The sequence below is a fragment of the Schistosoma mansoni genome, chromosome 7 (assembly GCF_000237925.1).
Source record: "Schistosoma mansoni strain Puerto Rico chromosome 7, complete genome".
In the NCBI taxonomy this organism is placed as follows: domain Eukaryota; kingdom Metazoa; phylum Platyhelminthes; class Trematoda; order Strigeidida; family Schistosomatidae; genus Schistosoma; species Schistosoma mansoni.
Genome location: NC_031501.1, coordinates 536,051 through 559,010, shown reverse-complemented (window position 1 = coordinate 559,010; position 22,960 = coordinate 536,051). Strand labels below are relative to the sequence as shown.

The window sequence follows — 22,960 nt, the reverse complement described above, 5'->3', positions numbered from 1 at the left end:
AATGGTAACTTTTGAGAACTATTTATGGACCGATATCATTCATATTGGTGAGGTTATTATTAGTGTTCTGGACTTAACTGGCTGGGTTAGACGGTAAGTAGGACGAATAAGAACTCTAGACTGTGCTTGTATGGGTTTCGTGTGTCATTAGTCCAATCGATAATTCACTACTCTCTAATTGACGGCCAGAAGGTATAACAAATGCAAATATCTTTCCCGATTGAATTATAATAATAAAGTCGTTGTTCATAGACGGTATTCCATTATTCCTTCAACCGGTCACCATACAAAAGTAAACTAAAAAATTCACTTAGTATTGTTTGTTTGAATCCTCCCATTGATGTTTAGGACTGCAACTGGTCAGTCTCTAATTGGCATATGTGCATACTGTGCGTATTGCCTCGATATAGCCTTCATTCACAAGCATTGTAAGCAAAGATGGATAGTGGCTAGCAGTGGAATCCAGGACGAGCGTTTTGTCCTATTTGGGACTCGTCAGCTGGATGTACCTGTATCTTAGAGTTGATGATCACTCTGGGACTCGAACCTATTACCTTACGCTTCAAACGCCATCGCGTAAACTGTGTTGAGACTCACAGAGAACCATTTACGTCCCTACAAAAGTTCAACAAAGTCAAATGGTAAATCTCTTGTACCCGAGTGATTTTTGACTTGATAGCTGGAAAGCATAGTGACATTTTAACTAATTTGATTGATCATCTTAAATATGTATACACTTTTTAATAAAATTCCTTTTATACAGTAAATTAGCCTTTTGTATCAAATATCATTTAGATCATGAACCCATTAATGTTAGACCACCACTGAAAATATAGAAGCACTGGATGGTCGTCCTATCCCCGTATGGAACTCTTAAGTAGTGCCCATCTACGATCTCGCACGCTGAATTCAAACGTAAGACCTACGGTCTCACACTCAAACGCTTAACCTCTAAACTACGGAGCCTCTATCCAACATTGTTAATGTCTAACTTTAACCAATCCATGAAATCGCTCGATTATCTTCCATTGTCTTCGTTGGGTAACTGCCTCACACCCGACACGGATTAACTCCACTGGTTACTGATTCCTCATGAAATTCAATGAATTTCAATGGAACTCAACAATCTCCACAATCTTATACCGTGTTTAACTTTGTGTTTAACTGAAAACGGATTGTTATTTCTAGCTAAGAATTACATCTACATAGTACAGTTACGAAGCACATTTTATGAAGTTTATTAAATTTCACTCTATTTGTCTATCAACTGATTACCATCACTTTGATTGATGGTAATGATGAGAAAAACTAAGAAATTTTCATGAAGGTCACTTTTGAATTAGCATAGAAGAGAGTTTCAACCACTTCTTATCTAAAATAGTTACCCGTCAATTACATTGGAAGACAGTTATGCAACAACACTAGTTGATTGAAATTACATATGTAAACTAATGTACATTGTATATAGTTAAAATAATGCGTCAATTGAAGCTAGATGACCATGAAAAACCTGGAAGCACTGGATAACCGTTTCGTTCTATTGTGGGACTCCCCAGCAGCGCGCATCCGCGATCTCGCCTAGCGAGATTCGAAGTTAGATGTTAACACCATTGAATGCCAGTTGGCTCATTGGTCTAGTGTTCAAGCTCTCGCCCGAGAGACTGATAAGTTCTGGATTCGAATCTCGCGGGGTGGGATCGTGGATGTGTACTGCTGAAGAGTCCCACACTAGGACAAAACGGTCGTCCAGTGCTTTCAGGTTTTTCACGGTGGTCTAGCTTTAATTGACTCATGATTTCAACTATATAAAATTACTAAAGTCTCCACAAAACCCCCTTCTGATAATGTACATTGGTTTAGTGATTTAAAGGATAATTACTTATAGATAAATCTGAAGATTCTCGGTTCGATTCCTAATATGATTGAATATGTGCACTGTTTGAGTATATGATCATTATCAGAAAGGGGTTTTGTGGAGATTTTTGTAATTTTTTAATAGTTCAAATCATGAGTCAATTGAAGCTAGATCACCGTGAAAAACCTGAAAGCACTGGACGACGGTTCTGCCTAATGTGGGACTCCTCACAAGTGCGCATCCACTGACTGACTTGAAGAGATATTTCCTGGAGTTCTAGTGAGAAGCAGCAACCACTGGAGTTCAACCAGGTCTGTTGGGAGATATCAAATCACTGAAGAAATAGTGAAAGGTTGCTCAACTTCGTGGATTGGTTGCCAGTTGGCTTATTTGGTCAAGTGTTTAAGCGCTCGCCTGCGAGACTGATTGATCCTGGATTTGAATCTCGCGAGGTGGGATCGTGGATGTGCACTGCTGAGGAGTCCCACATTAGGACGAAGCAGTCGTCCAGTCTTCCAGGTTTTCCATGGTGATCTAGCTTCTATTGACTCATGATTTTAACATATTCTTCAGTTGAAATTCAACTTACTTGAATTAATTCATCTAAAATTTGATTATCTTCTAGTAGTTTCTTCTCATTCTCTATCTTGGTCAAAATTATTTGTTCTAAATGTTTATTTGTTCTGATAAGATTTTCTTTATCCAAATGAAACATTTCTTGTTCTGTTTTCATAGACTATAATAAAGAAAGAAGGTGGAAAGATAATAGAGTTTATTATAAACAGTGTATGATCAGAAGTGAATACGTTTCAATGCATATTGTCATACGTACGAACAAATGGAATTCAGATGGACATAACAGCGGAGGAATTGAATATGCTGAGAAGTATAGAATGGAAAATAATAATGTCAGATCTACTGGATATTTAAACATAAAAGTCATAAGTAAAGATAGATAGTGGCTAGCAGGGGAATCTAGGACGCGCGCCTATTTGGGACTCGTCAGCTGGATGTACCTACACCTCAGAGTTGATGTTCACTCTGGGACTTGAACCCAGTACCGTTCGCTTCAAACGCTATCGCGTGATCCACTCAGCTACTGAGTCCTGATAGCCACTTTCTTGTGCAATGGGATGAAGTTTGAATTCACTCAATATTGTTTGTTTGAATCTTCCCGTTGATGTTTATGAGACTGACCAGTTGCAGTCCTAAACATCAATGAAAAGATTCAAACAAACAATACTAAGTCAATAAAAGTCACAGTTCAGAATGGCATAACTAAGAACAATAAACAAGAGTTGAACAAGTGACACTAAACTTAAGACTTACAGAATGAATGAATGTATACGGACTATTGTGACTGGTTTGCTCTATGATGTCTAGCATCCTCAATCACAGAATACAACTAGTAATTTTCATTTGTTGTGCTGACATGTTGTGACATTTCCTTATGACTGACTGACTGATCATGCCTATCTACAGCTTCTGTGACTAGCAACAGAATCCAGAAAACGCATTTCTTCTTATTCAAGATTCTTCAGCTAAGTGTACTTACATCCTTGAGTTGGTGATCACTCCTGAACTCTAACCCAGCACCGTTCGCTTCAAACATTTTTGCTTTATCCACTTAGCCATTGAGTTCAGATAGCTACCCTCTTGTGTAACGGATACTTATAAATGTACAAAATTTAGCCTATCTACCATTGACAACATTTGATCTGTCAAAATCAAATCACATATGGTATTGTGTTTACGTGTTCACTGTTATTAAAATACCTAATGTGACATGATCAACTTAGACACCTATATAATTATCCATTCGCACACACACACACACACACAAAACGTATGCTATTCAGATACTATAACCGAATCAATCCATTTTAAAGATCTAATTTATTTACATTATTGTTCTATTTTCTATTATATCACACATAGTCATACCCACGTAACTATGAGTATACACTGTTACATCCATTATCAGAAGGAAAAAAATATACTTAGATATTAAGCAAAGATGGATAGTGGCTAGCAGTGAAATCCAGGACGCGCGTTTCGTCCTATTTGGGACTCGTCAGCTGGATGTACCTGCATCTCAATGACTCGAACCCAGTCCGTTTCGTTTCAAACGCCATCGCGTTATTCACTCGGCCACTGAGTCCTGATCATTGAATAGATACCTAAATGGTTTCTAACATTTGCTTAATATGAAAGTTAATGTAAAGGATTAGCTTAACCATATGTTTACTAGTGATTAATTTAGCGAGATGATTCCTATATTTCAAATGAAAAGCTGTGACCAGTAGTATTGTGAAGTAGTTACCCACTAGTGACACCGAGAGATGGATGAACAATATCATGAACTAAAATTAGACATATAAGACACTGGACGTCGATTTAGAGACCTGAAGGTGAAGAACACACTGAGAGATCTATAGTCCAGGGCTTAGTCTTGGTAGCGAGATTGTGGATGTACATTGTTCAGATGTGTAGCGACCTGCTTTTCTCGACGAGAACGCGATTGGTGAAATGGAAACAATTATTATTATAACCAATTGTACCAGTAATTGTTTTAATGTACTCGTTGTTGTTTAACTGTATCAAAATCATTTTTCGTTCGGTCGTCCGCCTTGTTCATTCGAACTTTCTTGTGCTCTGCCTTTTTGCCTGTACTTGTTGACATGTCTCGGTATTCTTTCAATACCACGAGGTCGCCAATAAATATACTTTATCTGGATTAATTACAACCTTCTGGTTTACAAGCTATCAAAGGAACCAAGTCGTTTTCAGGCGCGTAATCTTATTGTAGTGGTGATCGTAGTCAATCGAGACTCGACGCCATCTACAGATGTCGTATACTTGGACGAAACAACTGTCCAATAAGATCTTGGTCTTCAAAAGTCATTCTTCGATGTTTCATTCTAGTCTGGGACTGTACATAGAGTAACTTTTCATAAAAACTACTATATATTTTAACAAATGATTTTGATATCATTCAACTCATGGTATATCGGGACCCTTGAATCATTATCATTTTGATTATTGTACGGAGACTTAATCAACAATAATCTAAAGGATTACATTTTGTGATAGCTGGTACTTTTTTAAAATATAAAACACCTTGGATCTTATGGAAATCGACGTTACTTGAATAGTCCTCAGTCGTTTTATCCAGGGTTATAGTGAGAGTTGTTAGAACTGATCTGTTCAAATTACACCTATAGTGACGTAATTATTATAGTTCACTGAGTACGAAGAATTGAAGGACATAAAACTGACATATGCTAAGCTCCTAGGAATTCTGTCAGTTGAATGGTTTAGTTGTGAAACTTTCACTGACTCACTAGACAACACCATCAATAGATACATTAGAAAGTAATAAGCTATTAAACATTTTCTACAACGTGATCAACAGTTTAATCTGTTGACTTGGAATTGGATTAGTTGTTGTCCATAACTGTGTTATTGTTGTTTGAATACTTATTTAAACTGTCTTCCAGCTAACCTGAGTTCTGACTTTATAATTGTTTGTCGTTTTCCTTGCAAAGTTACAGATTGAGTCGGATCAAAGGAGAAAATAAAAGTGTAGATTAAAACAACAAAATTATTCACAACAACTAATCAAACCCCACATCAACAGAACAGGCTGTTAGTCATTTGCAGTACTCATTCAAACGTCTACTTCAGATCAAGTTCAGGACCTTAAGGTCTCACTACCAGGGCTTAATCTCTGAGTCACTAAGGTGGCATCTAATAGTGTAAAATGTATAACTTTAATTAATTTGCAATGATTCGCTACTAACTTTGATTGCATACGGTAAATAATTGTCTCATACTCAACATGATTGAACTTTACTGGTCACGACTTTTCATTAGAACTCCTGGAAATACACCTGTTAGTTAGTCACTAGTAGAGACATAATTATTATTTGTGTAATTAGTTTATAGAAATAGTTGAATTGTCATTATGATCTACAGACTAGGCATTTACTCTTGAAGCTGAAGGCTCTGTGTTTGATCTCCGGTGCGACCATGAATGTACAGTGTTAACGAGTTCCATAATAGAACAAAAAACATCTGTCCAGTGTTAAATCTTGTACAAATGTTATTTTCCTATTTTATGATACGATGTGGTCAGTTTGTTTGGTATATAAACCAAGTATGTTTGTGAATAATGATTCATACTGCAGAGGCTGTTATTGGTGTTCTGGTCTTAACTGTCTGGGCTAGGCAGATAGCAGGACCGAGTAGTGCTCATGACTGCTCATGCGGCTTTTGTGTATCATTGCTCTGATCAATAATTCACTGCTCTCTGATTGGCGGGAACTAGCACGTTCACGTTCATATATATAAAACAGGGCACGCACGTAACTCAATCGATATTATAGTTCTAAAACTTTTCTCTTCAGACTTTATTTATCTATCTTAAACAAACAATGTCTAATGACGTTATTAACTCTAACGGAATCTTCGCTACATTATGATACATAATCTTGGGGTGAAATATAAACCCAGCTCTCGTTTGCAATTTTGACCTTTTGGCAAGCAACTAACCAAAATGAAACGAGAATTATGATTTACAATAACGTAAAGTTCTCCGCGACAAAACACCACTCCATAATGCTACGGACGTGTCAAGTGTAGTTCAGACAGTCATGGTAGAAGAAAAAGTACAACATAGGAAAAATTATACCTTCAATTAATTCTATAATAGAAATTACTTCGTAATACCTACGATTGAGCAACTAAACAAATGAAAACATAACTGTATTTGCTAACTGAGATACACTTAGATGAATTGACAATGTAAAGTTTATCCCTAACCAATATCTATGATAACTATTAGTATGGAGTTGTAGAGATTATTAAATTTTGATTAAGATCATGAATCGATCAATATTAAACTACCATTAATGATCTGAAAACACTGGATGACCATTTCGTCCTAAGGAGTCCCATACAAGAAAGAAATAGCCCTTCAGTTCTATGATAATCTTAATTTTAAAATATTATGTAGATTGTAGATTGATGAAAAAACTTAGTACTTGGTACAAAGGGGTACCAGATATATATGCGACGCAACAAAAATTGTCATTTCATTTAATTGTGTGAGGGCTATGATACTACCCAGGTGCCCAAACTGAAGCAGGTGGTTTTCTTAGGGGGCCACACACGGAGTCTCCGATTTTAAGGTTTGATCCACAAGGCAGTGGAGCATCATGAGGAGATGTAGTCCCATGGTAGCCGTTCACCAACGATTGATTCATACGCCATTTGTTCCCTCAGGATACTGAAGCCCATGTACACCATTGGTTTGGAATCAGGGTTTTCCAACTTCCCTAGATAGACTTTCCGTGTCCACCAACCCAGTTAAAGCATCGGACATTCGCTTTTCGTCCTCTCAATTTCGTAAACAACACCTCATTCACGAGAAGGCAGTGAGTAGGACTTCCCTGACAGAGGCTATATACGCGTGGCTGTGTGAGAGCATTTCGAGAGAGAGAGAGGGGGGGCGGGCACTCCACGCTCTCAGCCGTACCAGGGCATTTGGGGACTTATTCTGGATTAATCAATTAAATAAATAACTCATTCACTTACTTGTATTAAATTATTTAAAATCATATTATCTGATTTCAATTGTTCATTCATCTCTTCTTTCTTATTTAATTCCATTTTAATGTCTTTCAATATCATATTCAATTTCTTTAATTCATTCAGCAATAGATTTCAAAACAAAAAAACAACTTTAACATGGGGATAAATTTATGAATAAGAATGAAATTACCTCCAATGAGTAACTACCTAGCAACTGATACAGATTGAACTCTATTGGTCAAAGCTTCTTATTAGGTACTTCAAGAATTACCTCACAAAGTTAGTTACTAATGCGCATATGATGAATGAAACTCAATTCAATTTATTTAATACAAGATAAATTGTTCATGGTATCATGCTATCTAATATGATAGTGTCACGTTCACATGTAAAGTTAAGGTATGATTATTAGTGCAATAATATATCTTGACATTTTTGATCGATATCAATTTCTTTTAGGAATATAGATCATATGCTTATTAGTGACTATCTTTAAGATGTGACTCTTAGAGTTTAAATAAAATGCTGTTGTAGTGATATAAGTGGATATAAGTAACCCACACTACACTCGTTCCCCCATTAAAGCATTCGTTTTTGCGGTGGTTCTGCTCGCCGTGCACGACCTCTTCTTTTACTGTAGTATGTGCCAAGGTTTCCGTTAAAATGTCGAGTCTGCGGCGCACTGACCTCTGTAGCTCCGACATCCACCCGGCACATTGGACGTTCGACACCCGTACTCCACCGGGCTGTTGAGCCATCTACATCCAATATCCTCTAAGCAGCCTCACCTCCCACCGCTTCTCTCCGTCGACAGCACCTGCTACAGCCAACGCCGCCCCACCAGAACACTCCACTCGACGTCACCTCTCTGCACCAAACTGCCCCGACCGGCACTTCAACCACAGGCCCGCAGCGGCGTCCGCAGAGCAGCACCCCCTCTTCCTGGTTGGCAGTGACACCAAACGTAGTGAATGAGAACACAAATGGGGACAACCAAATGTATTTGATTTTGAAATTACAGAATCTCTTAGTAAAACCTGAAAGTTGATGTTCACCCTGAAACTTAAACCCAGTACTGTTCGCTTCAAACGCCATCGTGTACTCAGTCCTAATAGCTGATGAGGTGACGTTTAAATTCGCATAGGCTAATAAGAGACTGATCAATTGCAGTCTTTAAAACATCAATGGGAAGATTCAAACAAACAACATCAAGTTAATTTAATTAAGTAAACGTGAACAAAGAATCTTATCGATTATTTTATGAAAATTTCCCTTTTTGGAAGACAACGAATTGCGAAAGAGTGAAAATAATAATTCTAAAATAATTTAGTAGTCCATATTTCCAACAGATCTTACTTAGAAAACCATTGAAATACAAGAACTACCACGTAGCTATTTTATTTTAGTATGGGACTTCTCATTAGTAAACCACCGACGAATCCACAACCATGTTTGAAGCCAGTATATTTAGGTCCTACAACCAGTTCTCAAACTTTGGATCACTTAAATGCTTTAAAATACTTTACATCTCTAACACCAAACAATTCGTGATATTGAATCTCTTCGGTCTATTTAAATGTCAGTGGTTTGAATTCAAACATCGTAATTCTTGTGACTAGTATTTATTGAATGATTAAGAAACAGTTAAAGATATTCGTGATACAGTACTGCTGTTGTAGTGAACAAGAATACGAGTGGGGACAAGCGGATGTATTTAAGAACAAATTACAGACTACCTCACTAAAATCTGATAACCGTATAGTAAACGGTTAATTTGCAAAATAACAATTTATTGTCACGAAACACTGAACGGCCTCGCGAGATCGTGGATGCGTACTGCTGAGGAGTCCCATAATGGGACGAAACGGTCGTCCAGTGTTTCCAGGTTTTCCTTGGTGGTCTAGCTTCAATTGACTCATGATTTCAACTTTGAAAATGGTGAAATCTCCACAAATCCCCTTCTGATAATTTATTGTCTCAAATATTGACTGTTCCTCTTGTAAATATCAATCCATTGTCTCTGATTCCATTGTTTATGCATTTTCATACCGATTACGATTCTTTCCTGTTCTTTTCTCATCGATCCTTTGCCGAAATACATTCTATGTCTAACCATCACCATATACTACTTATATGGATATAAGTAACCCACACCACATTGTATTTTGTTAACCTAGCCTAATTGTATTCCTTCATGTCAGACAATTAATTCAAAAGATAACTGACAGTGTATGTTTCAGTATTGACTCCACATGAAGTATAAACTATGTTCAATTGTTTTATGTAGTTTGCTGCTTATAATTTAATAGAAATAATGGTAAAACTATAATTTATGGACAACCATTGAATAATACAAAAGTGACCTTACGAATGTTCATCTACTAACTAGGACCAAATGATGATTATAAACCTGTATGAAGAACAAAGATTATGATTTACAAGCGATGGTTATGTTGGGAAATTAGATTTATGCTATTCATCACAAACTGAGATCAGCTGTAATACCAAAACGCTATTAAGCCAAATGGATGAATGAACTTTGTGCTAAAATCCATGACCTGTTATCTTAAATCTGATTGGTTCGTCTATAAATTATAGTCTCACCGAATTAATCTTGTTTCCATGGTATTTGTTTTCTCAACAAGGAATTTATTATGACTAAATTTCTATTATAATACAAAGTTAAGTAGATAATGTCTGTAATACATTAGCCATGTGTATGATTATGTAATTGATTTTAGAGTTGAACCGTTTTTTGTGATGGTAAGTAATTTGACCTGGATAATTAGACTAAAACAGATCATGGAGACAAATAACCCAAGATCTACTTGAAACACGGTGACATCATTCTACAAAACTACCCACTTACACAAGTTTCTCATCCTTAATTAGAACTAACTGATAATGGAGATTGAACTAATAAACTAATAGCCATTTCCGGTTAAGAAAGCGTTCATAAAACTGGTCAAAAATGAGGCTTAATAGAACCATAAGTTCCCTTGATATTGTTTTGTTTGAATCTTTCCATTGTTGTTTAGGACTGCAATTGATCAGTCCCTTATTGGCCATATATGCATTCTGTGAGGATTGCCATGATATTGCCTTAATTCAAAAGCACTATAAGTCAAGATGGATAGTGGCCAGCAGTGAAATCTAAGATGCGCGTTTCTTCAGGACTCAGTAATTAAGTGGATAATGCGATGGCGTTTGAAGCGAACGGTACTGGGTTCGAGTCCCAAAGTAAACATCAACTCAGAGATGCTACTACACCCAGATGAACAATCGGAATTATGACGAAGTGGCTCACGTCCCAGATTCCACTACTAGTCATTATCCATCATTGCTTAATAGAACTATGTAAAATGAAGGATTTGACTTATTAAAACAGAATTTAGATGCTGGTAAAAATTCAATCATAAATGTTCCTTAAAATCATCAGTTCATTACTATAGTCTCGTGGTTTAGAAGTGAGTCATAGTTATAACATTCTTTTCCGTAACAATTTCAGCAAAAAGGGTTGTGATTTCATCAGGACCTAGATTCCACCTCTAGCAAGGTCAGGAATTCAACCTGTTGAATAGTTCTAAACTATAATGAAATGATGATTGTCTAGTTCTGTATACCTTTCAACAACTAACTAACTATGATCAATCTGTGGTATAAATGATATTATCAGAAGGGATTTTGTGGAGATTTTTAGTAATTTTATAGCTTAATTCATGATTCGACTGAAGCTAGACTACCATGGAAAACGTGGAAGCACCGGATGACCGCTTCGTGCCATTATGAGACTCCTCAACAGTGCGCATCCACGATCCTACACATAAGATTCGAACCAGGGACCTATCAGTCTCGTGCGAGAGCGCTTAACGGTGAAACCACTGAGCCGGCATCCAACTGTGTTAATCTCCAACTTCAACCAATCCACTAGATAGCGCCACCGTCCACCATTGTCTTCAGTGAGTCACTGCCTCACAACAAACACGGCTGAACTCCACTGGTCACTGCTTCTCACTAAAACTCCACGAAATATCTCTTGAAGCCAGTCACTAGTGAACATATGATTATTATCAAAAGGGGGTTTGTGAAGACTTTAGTAATTTCATAGTTGAACTCATCAATCAATTGAAGCTAGATCACCATGAAAAATCTGGAAGCACTGAACGGCCGTTTCGTCCCATTGTGAGACTCCTCAGTAGTGCACATCCAAGAGATTAGTAAATGAATATAGATTTTGATTCATTTATCATAAATTATTTCATTATACAAATAATTGATTAAATTAGGTGGTACCCTATTGAATCATCGTTATTATAAATTTATTACTACACATGATATAAACAATAAAAAAACATGTACTATTATGCAACAATGTAAAATTTTAATTAAATCAGCATTTCATGGCAACCACTTCCACCACCGCCACCACCACCACAGCAACAAATTCTCTTTTTCGATAATACACACCTCATTTTACGACTAAATTAGTCAATCAGAACAAGAAACATACTATGATTATAATTAGTTAATCAACATTCAATATAAATTGTATCCTACATAGTAACTATCAATAAAGAAGTAACATTTAAAAAAACTATTCTGAAAAAATTATTTTTTTTTCGTTTTCTTTTATTCTCTCAAATAACGTTATCCCACTGCTTTATTACTATTATTATTATTATTACTAATAAATGACGGGTAAATGTAATTCTTCTACTAGTGAGACCTTGATTCATTGAAATTTGTAACTACTGAACATTGAACAAAATTAGTTGAAATTAGTTCAGTTAAACAAATGAAATTCACAAAGAAGAAGAAGAAGAAGATGATGATGATGATTTGGATGATGATGATGATGATGATGATGATGATGACGATGATGAAGAGGAGGAGGAGGGGGGAACAGGATGAGGAAGAAGAAGAAGTATTCTGCAACATCATCACATATTCATACACATACACATATACATGCATATTTCTTTTTATTGTCGCTTCGGAGAAAACAAAAACACACTGGAAAAACTAAACTTAAAAGAATGCATGTAACATTATGATATATGGTGTGGTATGCTTTATATTCCGTATATATATATATCAATGTGTTTATACTAATAATGTCATAGTGAAATAATTTCATATGGTGATGTAATCTAAACTGTTTAACTGAATTCTAACTTTGATTATTTTTTCTATAACTATATGACAATGTAGTTTTCTCACACTTCAGTTTATGAATAGTTTATTGTTAATACTGGTAATCGTAGTAGTAGTAGTAGTACTAGTAGTAGTAAAATTAGTAGTATGAATAGTAGTAAGTAGTAGTCGTATCAAAATTACTCTTTACAATGCACAACGTGTGTATAGTAGTAGTAGCGGTATTGGTAGTAGTAGTAGTAATAGTAGTAGTATTAGTAGTAGCAGTAATAGTAGTAGTAATAATAATAATAATAGTAGTTATAGTAGTATTAGTAGTATGAATAGTAGTATATAGTAGTCATATTAAAATTACTCTTTACAATGCACAACGTGTGTGTGGATTAGGCTTAAAAATAGATTGGAGAATTTTTTTACTTTTTTGGAATGTTTTTTTTCTTTTAAATACATCAACATTGTTTTCTATATCGGAATGTAAAGAAGAAAAAAAATAAAAGAAAAAACGGTAGATCACCATGTAAACGTTTTTTTTGTATTTTATGTGTTGTCAAGCCTATTTGAAGGATAATTTTTTTTTCTTTTTTTTTATTTTTATTCCATTCTAGCATAGTAAGATAAAAATAAATAAGCAAAGATTATCAGAAGGGGGGTTTTGTGCAGATTTTTAGTAATCTTATATACTTGAAATCATGAGTCAACAGAAGATGGACCACTATGGAAAACCTGGAATCACTGGAGGACTGTTTCGTCCTATTGTGGGACTCCTCGCGAGGTTCCAACCCAGGACCTATCGGTCTCGCGGACGAGCGCTTAACCGATAGACCACTGAGCAAGCTGGAATCCAACGGTGTCATTGTCTAACTTCAACCAATCCACGAACAACCATTCACCATTGTCTACAGTGAGTTGATATCTCCCAACAGACCTGGTTGAACTCCACTGGTCACTACTTCTCACTAGAACTCCAGGAAATACTTCTTGGAGCTAGTCACTAGTGACCATATGATCATTACCAGAAGGTGGTTTTGTGGAGACTTTAGTAATTTTATATAGTTGAAATCATGAGTCGATTAAAGCTAAACCCTCATGGAAAACCTGAAAGATTGTTAATGGCTAGTGATGGTATCCAGGATGTGTATTTTGCCTTATTTGAGACTAGTTAGTTGGATATACTTCCACTGTTAACTATCATCTATCTTTGCTTATAATGTTTGTGACTTAAGTTAACATCAAGATAATCCGTATAGAATAGATATACGGTAATAAGAAACTTATCAATTCCAGTCTTAAACGTCAATGGAAAGATTTAAACAACCATTTTGTTCTTGGAAATACATTCCATTCGTAGCGTTACCCTTTTATCATATACATGTTCTTTATTAAAAACATCTCTGAAAGTCTTCAAAATGAAGGTGAAATGACGTAATTTTAAAACTATTATTCATTATCAGTAAAAACTGTATCCGATATTTAGTATACTTTAGTATTGAATTGACTAAAGCTGAAACTATGGAATCTAACATTGCTCACTGCCGAGGAGTCCCATACAAAGACGAAACAGCTGTCCAGTGCTCCCAGGTTTTCAATGGTGGTTTAAAATTGATCGGTTCATGATCCCAACACGAACTCAAAAATCTCCACAATCCTACACTGGTAATTCAATATCAATAAAGAAACATTGTAACTCATAAAAAATGTAGATTTATGTATTCCTGTTCAGTGTACACACTTCTTACATTGTATATAATGTTACTAACTGATTGAGTACTTCGAATGAAGCAAAGTATATACCATAATCCGATAGCATTCGATCAGCACTAAGAAGGACTTGGCATGCATGACATTGATCATCACCCAGTGATCAATCAATTGTGATCACATCTCAGGCCTACAGGAGGTCGGTCGCGGCCCGAATAGCTTAGTGGTAACGTCTCCGACTGTGAAGTTGAGTGACACGGGATCGAATCCGTCGGGGAGCACCAGTTTCCTCAAGATTACAAGTACACCTTGTTGACAAGTGCCAATTAGCGCGAAACGCGGGTCCAGGGTTTTCCGTTGACCACCTCCAACCACCATCTTATCTCAACATGCTGTACACAATGTCGAGGCACTTAGACTAGTGGCCACATTACAACTTGATCGATAGCATTCGATCAGCACTAGGAAGGACTTGACACGCATGGCATTGATCACCACCCAATGATCAATCAATTGAAATATACCATAATCCGTATAAATCACCACCCCATCCCTGTAGTATCAAATTATACCCTAGAAACACGAATATCTATTCAAATGTCACGAATCAATAAGTTTCAAAGAGAAGAACAAAATACCTTGCAAATCACAACACTACTTTAATCAGATTGAAACAAAAAGAGAACATTCAATACGATTACTTAAACAACACTAACATACTAACAATTGAAAGTATTATTCACAAATTAGTAACTACCATATGTGTGGTTACATGCTGAAAAAATGAATGGTTACAAGTACACACACACATACATACACAAGTCATTGTAATCACTATATTGTCAAATAAGTAAGTTCAGTTAGTGGTGTTGATGAAATTATGGAAGTAACTCACACCGATCAAGATAACCTACTATTTATAATCATTAAAATAACAAATTTTGAAAAACACTAATTAAGAATTAGTATAATAATAGTTGAATTCATGAGTCGATTAAAGCTAGACCACCGTGGAAAACCTAGAAGAACTGGATGGCCCTTTCGTCCCATCACAAGACTCCTCAACAGTGCTCATTTATGATTTCATATGCAGGATTCGAACCCAGAAACTTTGGTGTCCTGCGCGAACACTTACCCTCTAGACCACTGAGCCGGTATCCACACAGCACAACTACTGGGGCTCAGTAGTTGTTTTTGCATTGCTTACGCAGAATCATTACATCTTTCTTTTTTTGGACAGATCTTTCTTTCTTTTATTTTTTGGGCAGACTCATTTATTCTTTCTTTCCTTCTTTTTGAACCAATAATAATTATGCAATGATTCTTTGCAGCTTTCGTAATCAGTTGTGGGTATAGGAAGAGTGGCTGATTAGGCCGATCTCCAACACCCGGGTTACCGCTCACGTTAGTTCATGAGAACAGTCCCATTATCCAGGAAACACGACAAGGACGTGTGAGTCGAGTTTCGCCGGCATCCAATAGTGTTAATATCTAACTTCAACCAATCTATGATATTACGCGACTGTCCATCATTGTCTTCAGTCAGTTACTATCTCATAACAGATACAGTTGAAATTCACTAGTCATAGCTCATAATTCAATGAGATACAGAATTTTCTAGAACAAAGAAAAACAGTACAATTTTTTAGTAAACACTTTCATCATCATCAGGAAAGTACTGTCCTCAAATGCCTTGGTACGACCGAGAGTGGGGAGAGTCCGATCTCCCTCTCCAAATGCTCTTACATGGTCACGTGTATATAGCCTCTACCAGGGAAGCCCTATTCACTACTTTCTCGTGGTATTACTATTGTTTACGAAATTGAGAGGACGAAAAGTGAATGTCCGGCGCTTCAACCGGGTTGGTGGACACAGAAAGTTCACCTAGGGCACTTGGAAAACCCTCATTCCAAATCAATGGTGCACATGGGCTACAGTATCCTGAGGTAACAAATGGCATATGAATCAATTGTTGGTCAACGGCTACCATAGGACTGAATCTCCTTAAAATGCTCCACTGCCTTCTGGATCAGATCTTTAGGTCGAAGGCTCGTGGTGTGACCCCCTAAGAACACCACATGCATCGGTCTGGGCACCTTGGCAGTATCACAGCCCTCACACAAATCAAATGAGATTTGTGTGGCGCATATATATCTGGTGCTTCTTTCTACCAATATTTATGTGTTTAAATATATAACTGAATAAATAGAAGTAAACTGTATTAAACTGACAGAATATACTACTAATAATTAACATTGAAACCAGTTGAAAGTCACATGATCTTGTATGATACATTCTACTTTATTATATAAAGTAGTACTTTATTTATTTAATTAATAACAGACAAGTAGTATACAAATCACAATCATATTTATGTGAGTAGATAGTTACATAGAGAAAAATAACTGTGATAATAGACAGTTATAAATGAATGAAAATAAATCAGATTAATTTTAGAAATAGTTAAAAGAGGGAATCTACTTATTATAGAAGTTAGAAGTAAACAATAAAATAGTCAAAAGGCGTGAGTCAATTGAAGCTAGACTACCAGGGGAAACCTGGAAGCACTGAACGGCCGTTTCGTCCTATTGTGGGACTCCTCACGCAGTGGGCATCCACGATCCCGCCTCACGAGATTCGAACCCAGGACCTATTAGTCTCTCGCGCGAGCACTAAAATCTCCACAAAACCCCCTTCTGATAAAAATATTAATTTATAAAATATTTAATCTGGATCGATTTCATGGAATTCAGTTAACATTTTTTTAACATCTTTTAGGTATTAACAAAAATTATACTTGGAGACTATCAAGAAATTTAATTTGTAAGATAATTTGAGTGATAAGCTTTCTCAATAGTCTGCTTTATTAGATCTCTAAATTGTTATTCTTTAACAAATTCACTTTCATTGAAAAGAGGAATTACGTGATAAGTATATGATGAGAATTGTACAAATAAAGGTAAAAGTTCAAATTATTAGAAATTCGTTCCAAGTATTAATTACTGTAGATTAGAACACTATGATTAACATAAACAAAACTGTTTGATCATATTAAAACTAATATGACCCCAGGAACAACTGAAGTTCCTAATCGATCTCACGGTTTTTTACAAACTTATATCTAAATCTCCTACAAGAAACCTCCCAATCCACAAAAACCCCCTTCTGATAATAATAAAATAGTCATTATTTATTTATTTGAGCACATAAATATTGGTACAAAGTGTTACCACATAAGTCACTTGATTTGTGTGTGGGCTGGGTGCCCGAATCGAAGCAGATGGTTTTCTTAGGAGGCCAAACCCGAGGCCTTTGACCTAAAGGTTTAATCCATAAGGCAGTGAAGTAACGTAAGGAGATGCAATCACATGGTAGTCGGCGACCAACAATTGCTTCGTAAGCCATTTGTTTCCAACAGGATCCTGGAGCCTATTCACATCATTAGTTTAGGACCAGGGTTTTCTAACTGCCTTAGGTGGATCCTCTGTATCCACCAACCTGGCTTCAGTGCCGGAAGTTCACTTTTCGTCCTCTCGATTTCAGAAACAACAGTAATACCGCGAGAAGGCAGTGAGTAGGATTTCCTTGTCAGTGGCTGTATATGCGTGGTCATGTGCGAGCATTTGGAGGCAAAAATAGTTATTAGTATATTCGCCTATTTCACAGAACTTAGATTAGCTTCGTCAACATAAGAACTTACTACTAGAATAGACTAAAGTAATCATTAGTATATTCTAGTAGTAAGTTCTTATGTTGGCGAAGCTAAGTTCTGTGAACTGGCTGATTAGTTCGGTTGACATTTAAATAACTGTGGTTTTTGTGTTTATCTCTAAAGTTAAGTATTGAAAGTATGACTATAAACATTAAGAAATAGTGATTGACTTCAGTAATATTGAAGTATACACTTCCTTGAATATGTGGGCTACCTGTTACTACCATCTAGATATTTCAACAAGTTATCTGGTTTTGTTTGTTTGTTTTAATACATAACGCATTCAGATGCATTTATGAAAAGTTACAAAAAAGCCCGATAAGAGACATGATGTTTGCTGTCACTATGTGCCGAAAAGAATGTACTATAACGGTATTAAAAATCATTACACGCGACGTTACTAATTCAAGTTTGTTTTTCTTATTGCAGGGCAACAAAGAGTAAACGCACTGGAAGAAGAGGAACAAACCCTACGCAATCTGAACCTGCAGAACAACGAGTAAAACTACTTTGTAATAAGTTTCCATTTTTGTACTCGAATAGCGTCTTTCAATTTCAAAAATATATTTGTTGTGCCAGTAAACCGTGTTCTCACTTCAAAGGCACTTACCGATCCAAGATGAACTAGGGTAAATGTGAAACAACTCTCAGCTATCTATAGATTAGATAGACTATTGCTGACATAGAAATTTGGGATATACATTTTATCCTATCTAAAATTCATTAGCTAGATGTAATTGGATCATAAATATTAGAACTTAAAACTAATATTAATCGTTTCAAATGTTCAACAAATTTATCCACTGAGCTAATGAGTTTAGATAGTCTAAGCTAGGGGAAGGCTAGAATTACTGCTGGCTGCAAAGAGTAAAGATGATAGAAACTGGATGGTCTCCAGTTGAATGTCCACTGTTAACAAAAAACAGTCATCCAGAATTTTCCAATTTTGAACAGCTGAATTGCTTTCAACGAATCCGTTGGCTGTTGTTCTTTTTGTTGCTTCATCGTCTAAGCACGATAGGAGATAGTCGAAATGTTCTGTAGCTGGAACCTTACGTAAATACATCATTATTCTGATCTTTCAAATAGCGTAGTCTGATGAAACTCCCAGTAGTGATGGTGGTTGGTGGGGGGATTACACCGGTTACTGGCTTGCTTGGAATGACCGGCGGTTCATCATAACTTCCATCGCGCTTTGTCATAGACACCTCCATCACTCTTAAAAATTAAATTAACTATTTAGTTATTATCAGTATGAAGTTTTGAAGATTGTTACATTTTAAGATCATGAATCGATCGATATTTTCAATGATTATCTAACATCGATCAATTCATGATCTTAAAACAAAATCTATATATTTAGTGACTGTTAAGTGTTAGTTTTTATTGATTTTTTTATTGATTCATTTCAGGTCACAATGTGAAATGTACCTTCTAGGATCATATGACTTATATCATTAATTTTACTCAAATTTAATCAATACAGAATATTGATTTTTGGTTACCGTTGTTAAATAATACGTGTAATTATTGTTGTCGAATACATTACCACATTGAAAACACAGTATATCCAATTAATCAATACAAGCCGAGGGGGATTCTAAACCTGATGGTCACACAATTATGTTGTCTAGCTCAAATTACTATTATCATAAAGATTATACATATCAACACAGACTGGTTTAGTCCAACAACAAAATAAGTTTTATAAGCAAAGATGGATAGTGGCTAACAGTGGAATCCACGACGCGCAGCACTTCGTCCGAATTGGGACTCATCAGCTGGATGTACCTGCATCTCAGAGTTGATGTTCACTCTGGGAATCGAACCCAGCACCTAAGTGAATTTATACTTCACCCCATTGCACAAGTAAGTGGACTCAGTAGCTAAGTGGATAACGCGATGGCGTTTGAAGCGAAAGGTACTGGGTTCGAGTTTCAGAGTGGACATCAACTCAGATGCAAGTACATCCGGCTGACGAGTCCCAATTAGGACAAAACGCGAATCCTGGATTCCACTGTTAGCCACTATTCATATTTGCTTACAACTAATTTATTGATTTGAAATTCACCTCAGTTCACGAACTAGTAGCTATCAGGACTTAGTAATTAGTAGGATAGTGCAAATTCTACTGGATCCGAGTCCAGATATGAACATCAACTCCAGTACACAGGGTTTATTCAACTGACGAGTCCCAAATAGAACGGAACGCACGTCTTTAAATCCACCATTGGCCACCATCCACCTCTGCTTATAGTGCTTCCAACTTAATGACAATATTGAAACAATTCTCATACTATCTACATATGGTAAAAGAGACTGATCAATTGCAGTCCTAAGCATCAACGGAAAGATTCAAACAGCCAATACGTATTCACTTTGAAGATAGTCAATAATAATTGAATACTTCATGTTTTTAGTTGGCCCCAAAATGCCCTGGTACTCCCGAGAGTGGAGAGAGTACACTCTCCCTCTCAAAATGCTCTCACATGGTCACGCGTATATAGCCTCTGTCAGGGAAGTCCTGCTCACTGCCTTCTCATGCCTAGGGTGTTGTTTACGAAATTGAGAGGACGGAAAGTGAATGTCCGGTGATTAAACCGGGTTGGTGGACACGGAAAGTCCACCTAGAGGAGTCGGAAAACCCTCATTTCAAACCAATGGTGAAAATGGGCTAACTCTAGGATCCTGAGGGAACAAATGGTGTATGAAACAATCGTCGGCCACTGGCTACCATGATACTGCATCTCCTCACGACGCTTCACTGCCTTGTGGATCAGATCTTTAGATCAAAGGCTCCAGGTGTGGCCCCCTAAGAAAACCACCTGCATCGGTTTGGGCACCCGGGCAGTATCACAGTCCTCATATAAATCAAATGAGATTCGTTTGGCGCATATGTATCTGGTACCCCTTTGTACCAAAAATTTAGTTGAATGGTTGAATAAATTATAATTTTTCTAGGTTTACGAAAGCTTCACAACTAAACCTTACAGCTTAGAAAACATGAAAAATCTACAAATTTTCATCCTGCGCTACAAATAGTCTGGATTATCAAAATGATCAATCGGTAGAATGCGATCTCAACATAACATAACGTCAGTTCCTACAAAATGATCGATCAAAAGACAGATCCTCAATGGTTAGTAGTATCTATTCATTAACTTACTTTTGAATGATCTTCTTTATTAAGCAACATTTCTTCTAATTCTTCATTTTTTTCTCTTAACATAGAATTCCTGAATAATTAAAAGAAGAATGAAAGATAAATAAATACTGGACGAAATCGAAGAAATTAGACAATATTGAACTGTTGAATATTTAGATGGTAACCAGTAGTGGAATCAATGACTTGATCGAACCTTCAGTACCTTTAGTCTTCAACTAACATCGTATTATCTAATGAGCTACTGAATTCAAATAATCATTAACTTGTTCATCGAGTATGAAGGTATTTGAAAGAGTTTATAGCTCCTTGTTGTTGATATTCAAGACTGTGATCAATCAAATTCTCATGTGATATGTGTATCTTAAGTGGATTGCCGTAATATAGAGTTACGTCACAACTTCCTAAGTATATTTGATATGTAACTAGTAGTGAAATCCAGGGCATGTACTTCATAATATTTCGAACGTGTTAACATAATTTATCTGAATCACAGTGTTAGTGTTTACTAAATAATGATCAAATCAATTAATTTTTGCTTTCAATGTTCAAAATGTTATCAGTTTAGCTATTTAGTCTGGACAGGTAGTAATTTGTTCAATAAGATGGTGGTTGGAGGTGGTCAACTTGGTACTCGTCAGAAAAGTGTACCTGTAATCTTGAGGAAATTGATGCTCCCTGACGGATTCGACACCGTGTCACCCAACTTCACAGTCAGAGACGTTATCACTGAGTTATCCGGGCCGCGATCGATCTCCTGTTGGACTGAGATGTAATCACAATTGATTGATCATTGGGTGGTGATCAATGTCATATGTGTTAAGTCCTTCTTAGTGCAGATTGAATGCTATCAATCAAGTTTTAATACGGCCACTAGTTTAGGTGGCTCGACACTGCATGCACTATGTTGAGATAAAATGGTGGTTGGAGGTAGTCAACAGGAAACTCTGGACTTGAGTTTCGTGCTACTTGGCACTCGTCAGCAAGGTTTACCTGTAATTTGTTCAATGGATATGAAAGTGTTTCTGCCGGGTTTTGCTTAAAAAGTAACTTTGGTCTTGTTTGATTGCTTTGATTACATAGCTTTCTTGATATGGGCAGTTAAATCTACAAATATACATTTGTTGATCGAATTTAAAATGCTCTTCAGAATTTGAACACTGACATCAAGAATAACAAGTAAAACTCAGTGTTTAAGGCATTTTATAAATTCACTTATTATTGTTTGTTTGGATATTCCCATTGATGTTTTTAGGACTGCAACTGATTAATCTCTTATTGGCATATGTGCATCCTATGCGGATTGCCTCGATAAAGCCTTATTTCACAAGCATTATAAGCAAAGATGGATAGTAGCTAGCAATGGAATCCAGGACGCGCGTTTCGTCCAGCTGATGAGTCCAGAATAGGACGAAACGCGTGTCCTGGATTCCACTGCTAGTCACTATTCATTTTTGCTTAGGCATTTTATGTTTAACTACTGAATCGTATAATCTAATACTTTTCCTCACTGAATATAATAATGATGTACAGAAGCAATGACGAACAACAACAGAAGCAATCTTCCAGGATATTGTTACACTTAGTTCATAGTCTATCAAATACTAACATTAATTTTGTCTTTGTGTTTATTCTATGAATTATAAGCTTTCGTACAATGTATAAATCACTGTTACATTCTTTTCTAATCCGAAATAGCCATACTTTTAACGCAACCTTTGTATTCTGTTGTTTTTTCTACTCTGATACTGGTGGTTGTTTTTCAGTGTTCTCAAGGGCTTTA

General features: G+C 36.3%; 1 protein-coding gene across 1 annotated transcript in view; it reads right to left on the bottom strand.

The window, feature by feature from the left end:
• Positions 1–22,960, bottom strand: part of Smp_175620 (putative rhoptry protein) — a gene marked incomplete at both ends in the record, with an annotated part of 85,198 nt that overhangs the window by 37,205 nt on the left and 25,033 nt on the right. Inside the window, 2 exons of the mRNA XM_018798562.1 lie at positions 7,454–7,558; positions 21,181–21,250. Of these exons, the coding sequence (XP_018653492.1) occupies positions 7,454–7,558; positions 21,181–21,250 (175 nt within the window). The remainder of the gene's footprint in view (positions 1–7,453; positions 7,559–21,180; positions 21,251–22,960) is intronic.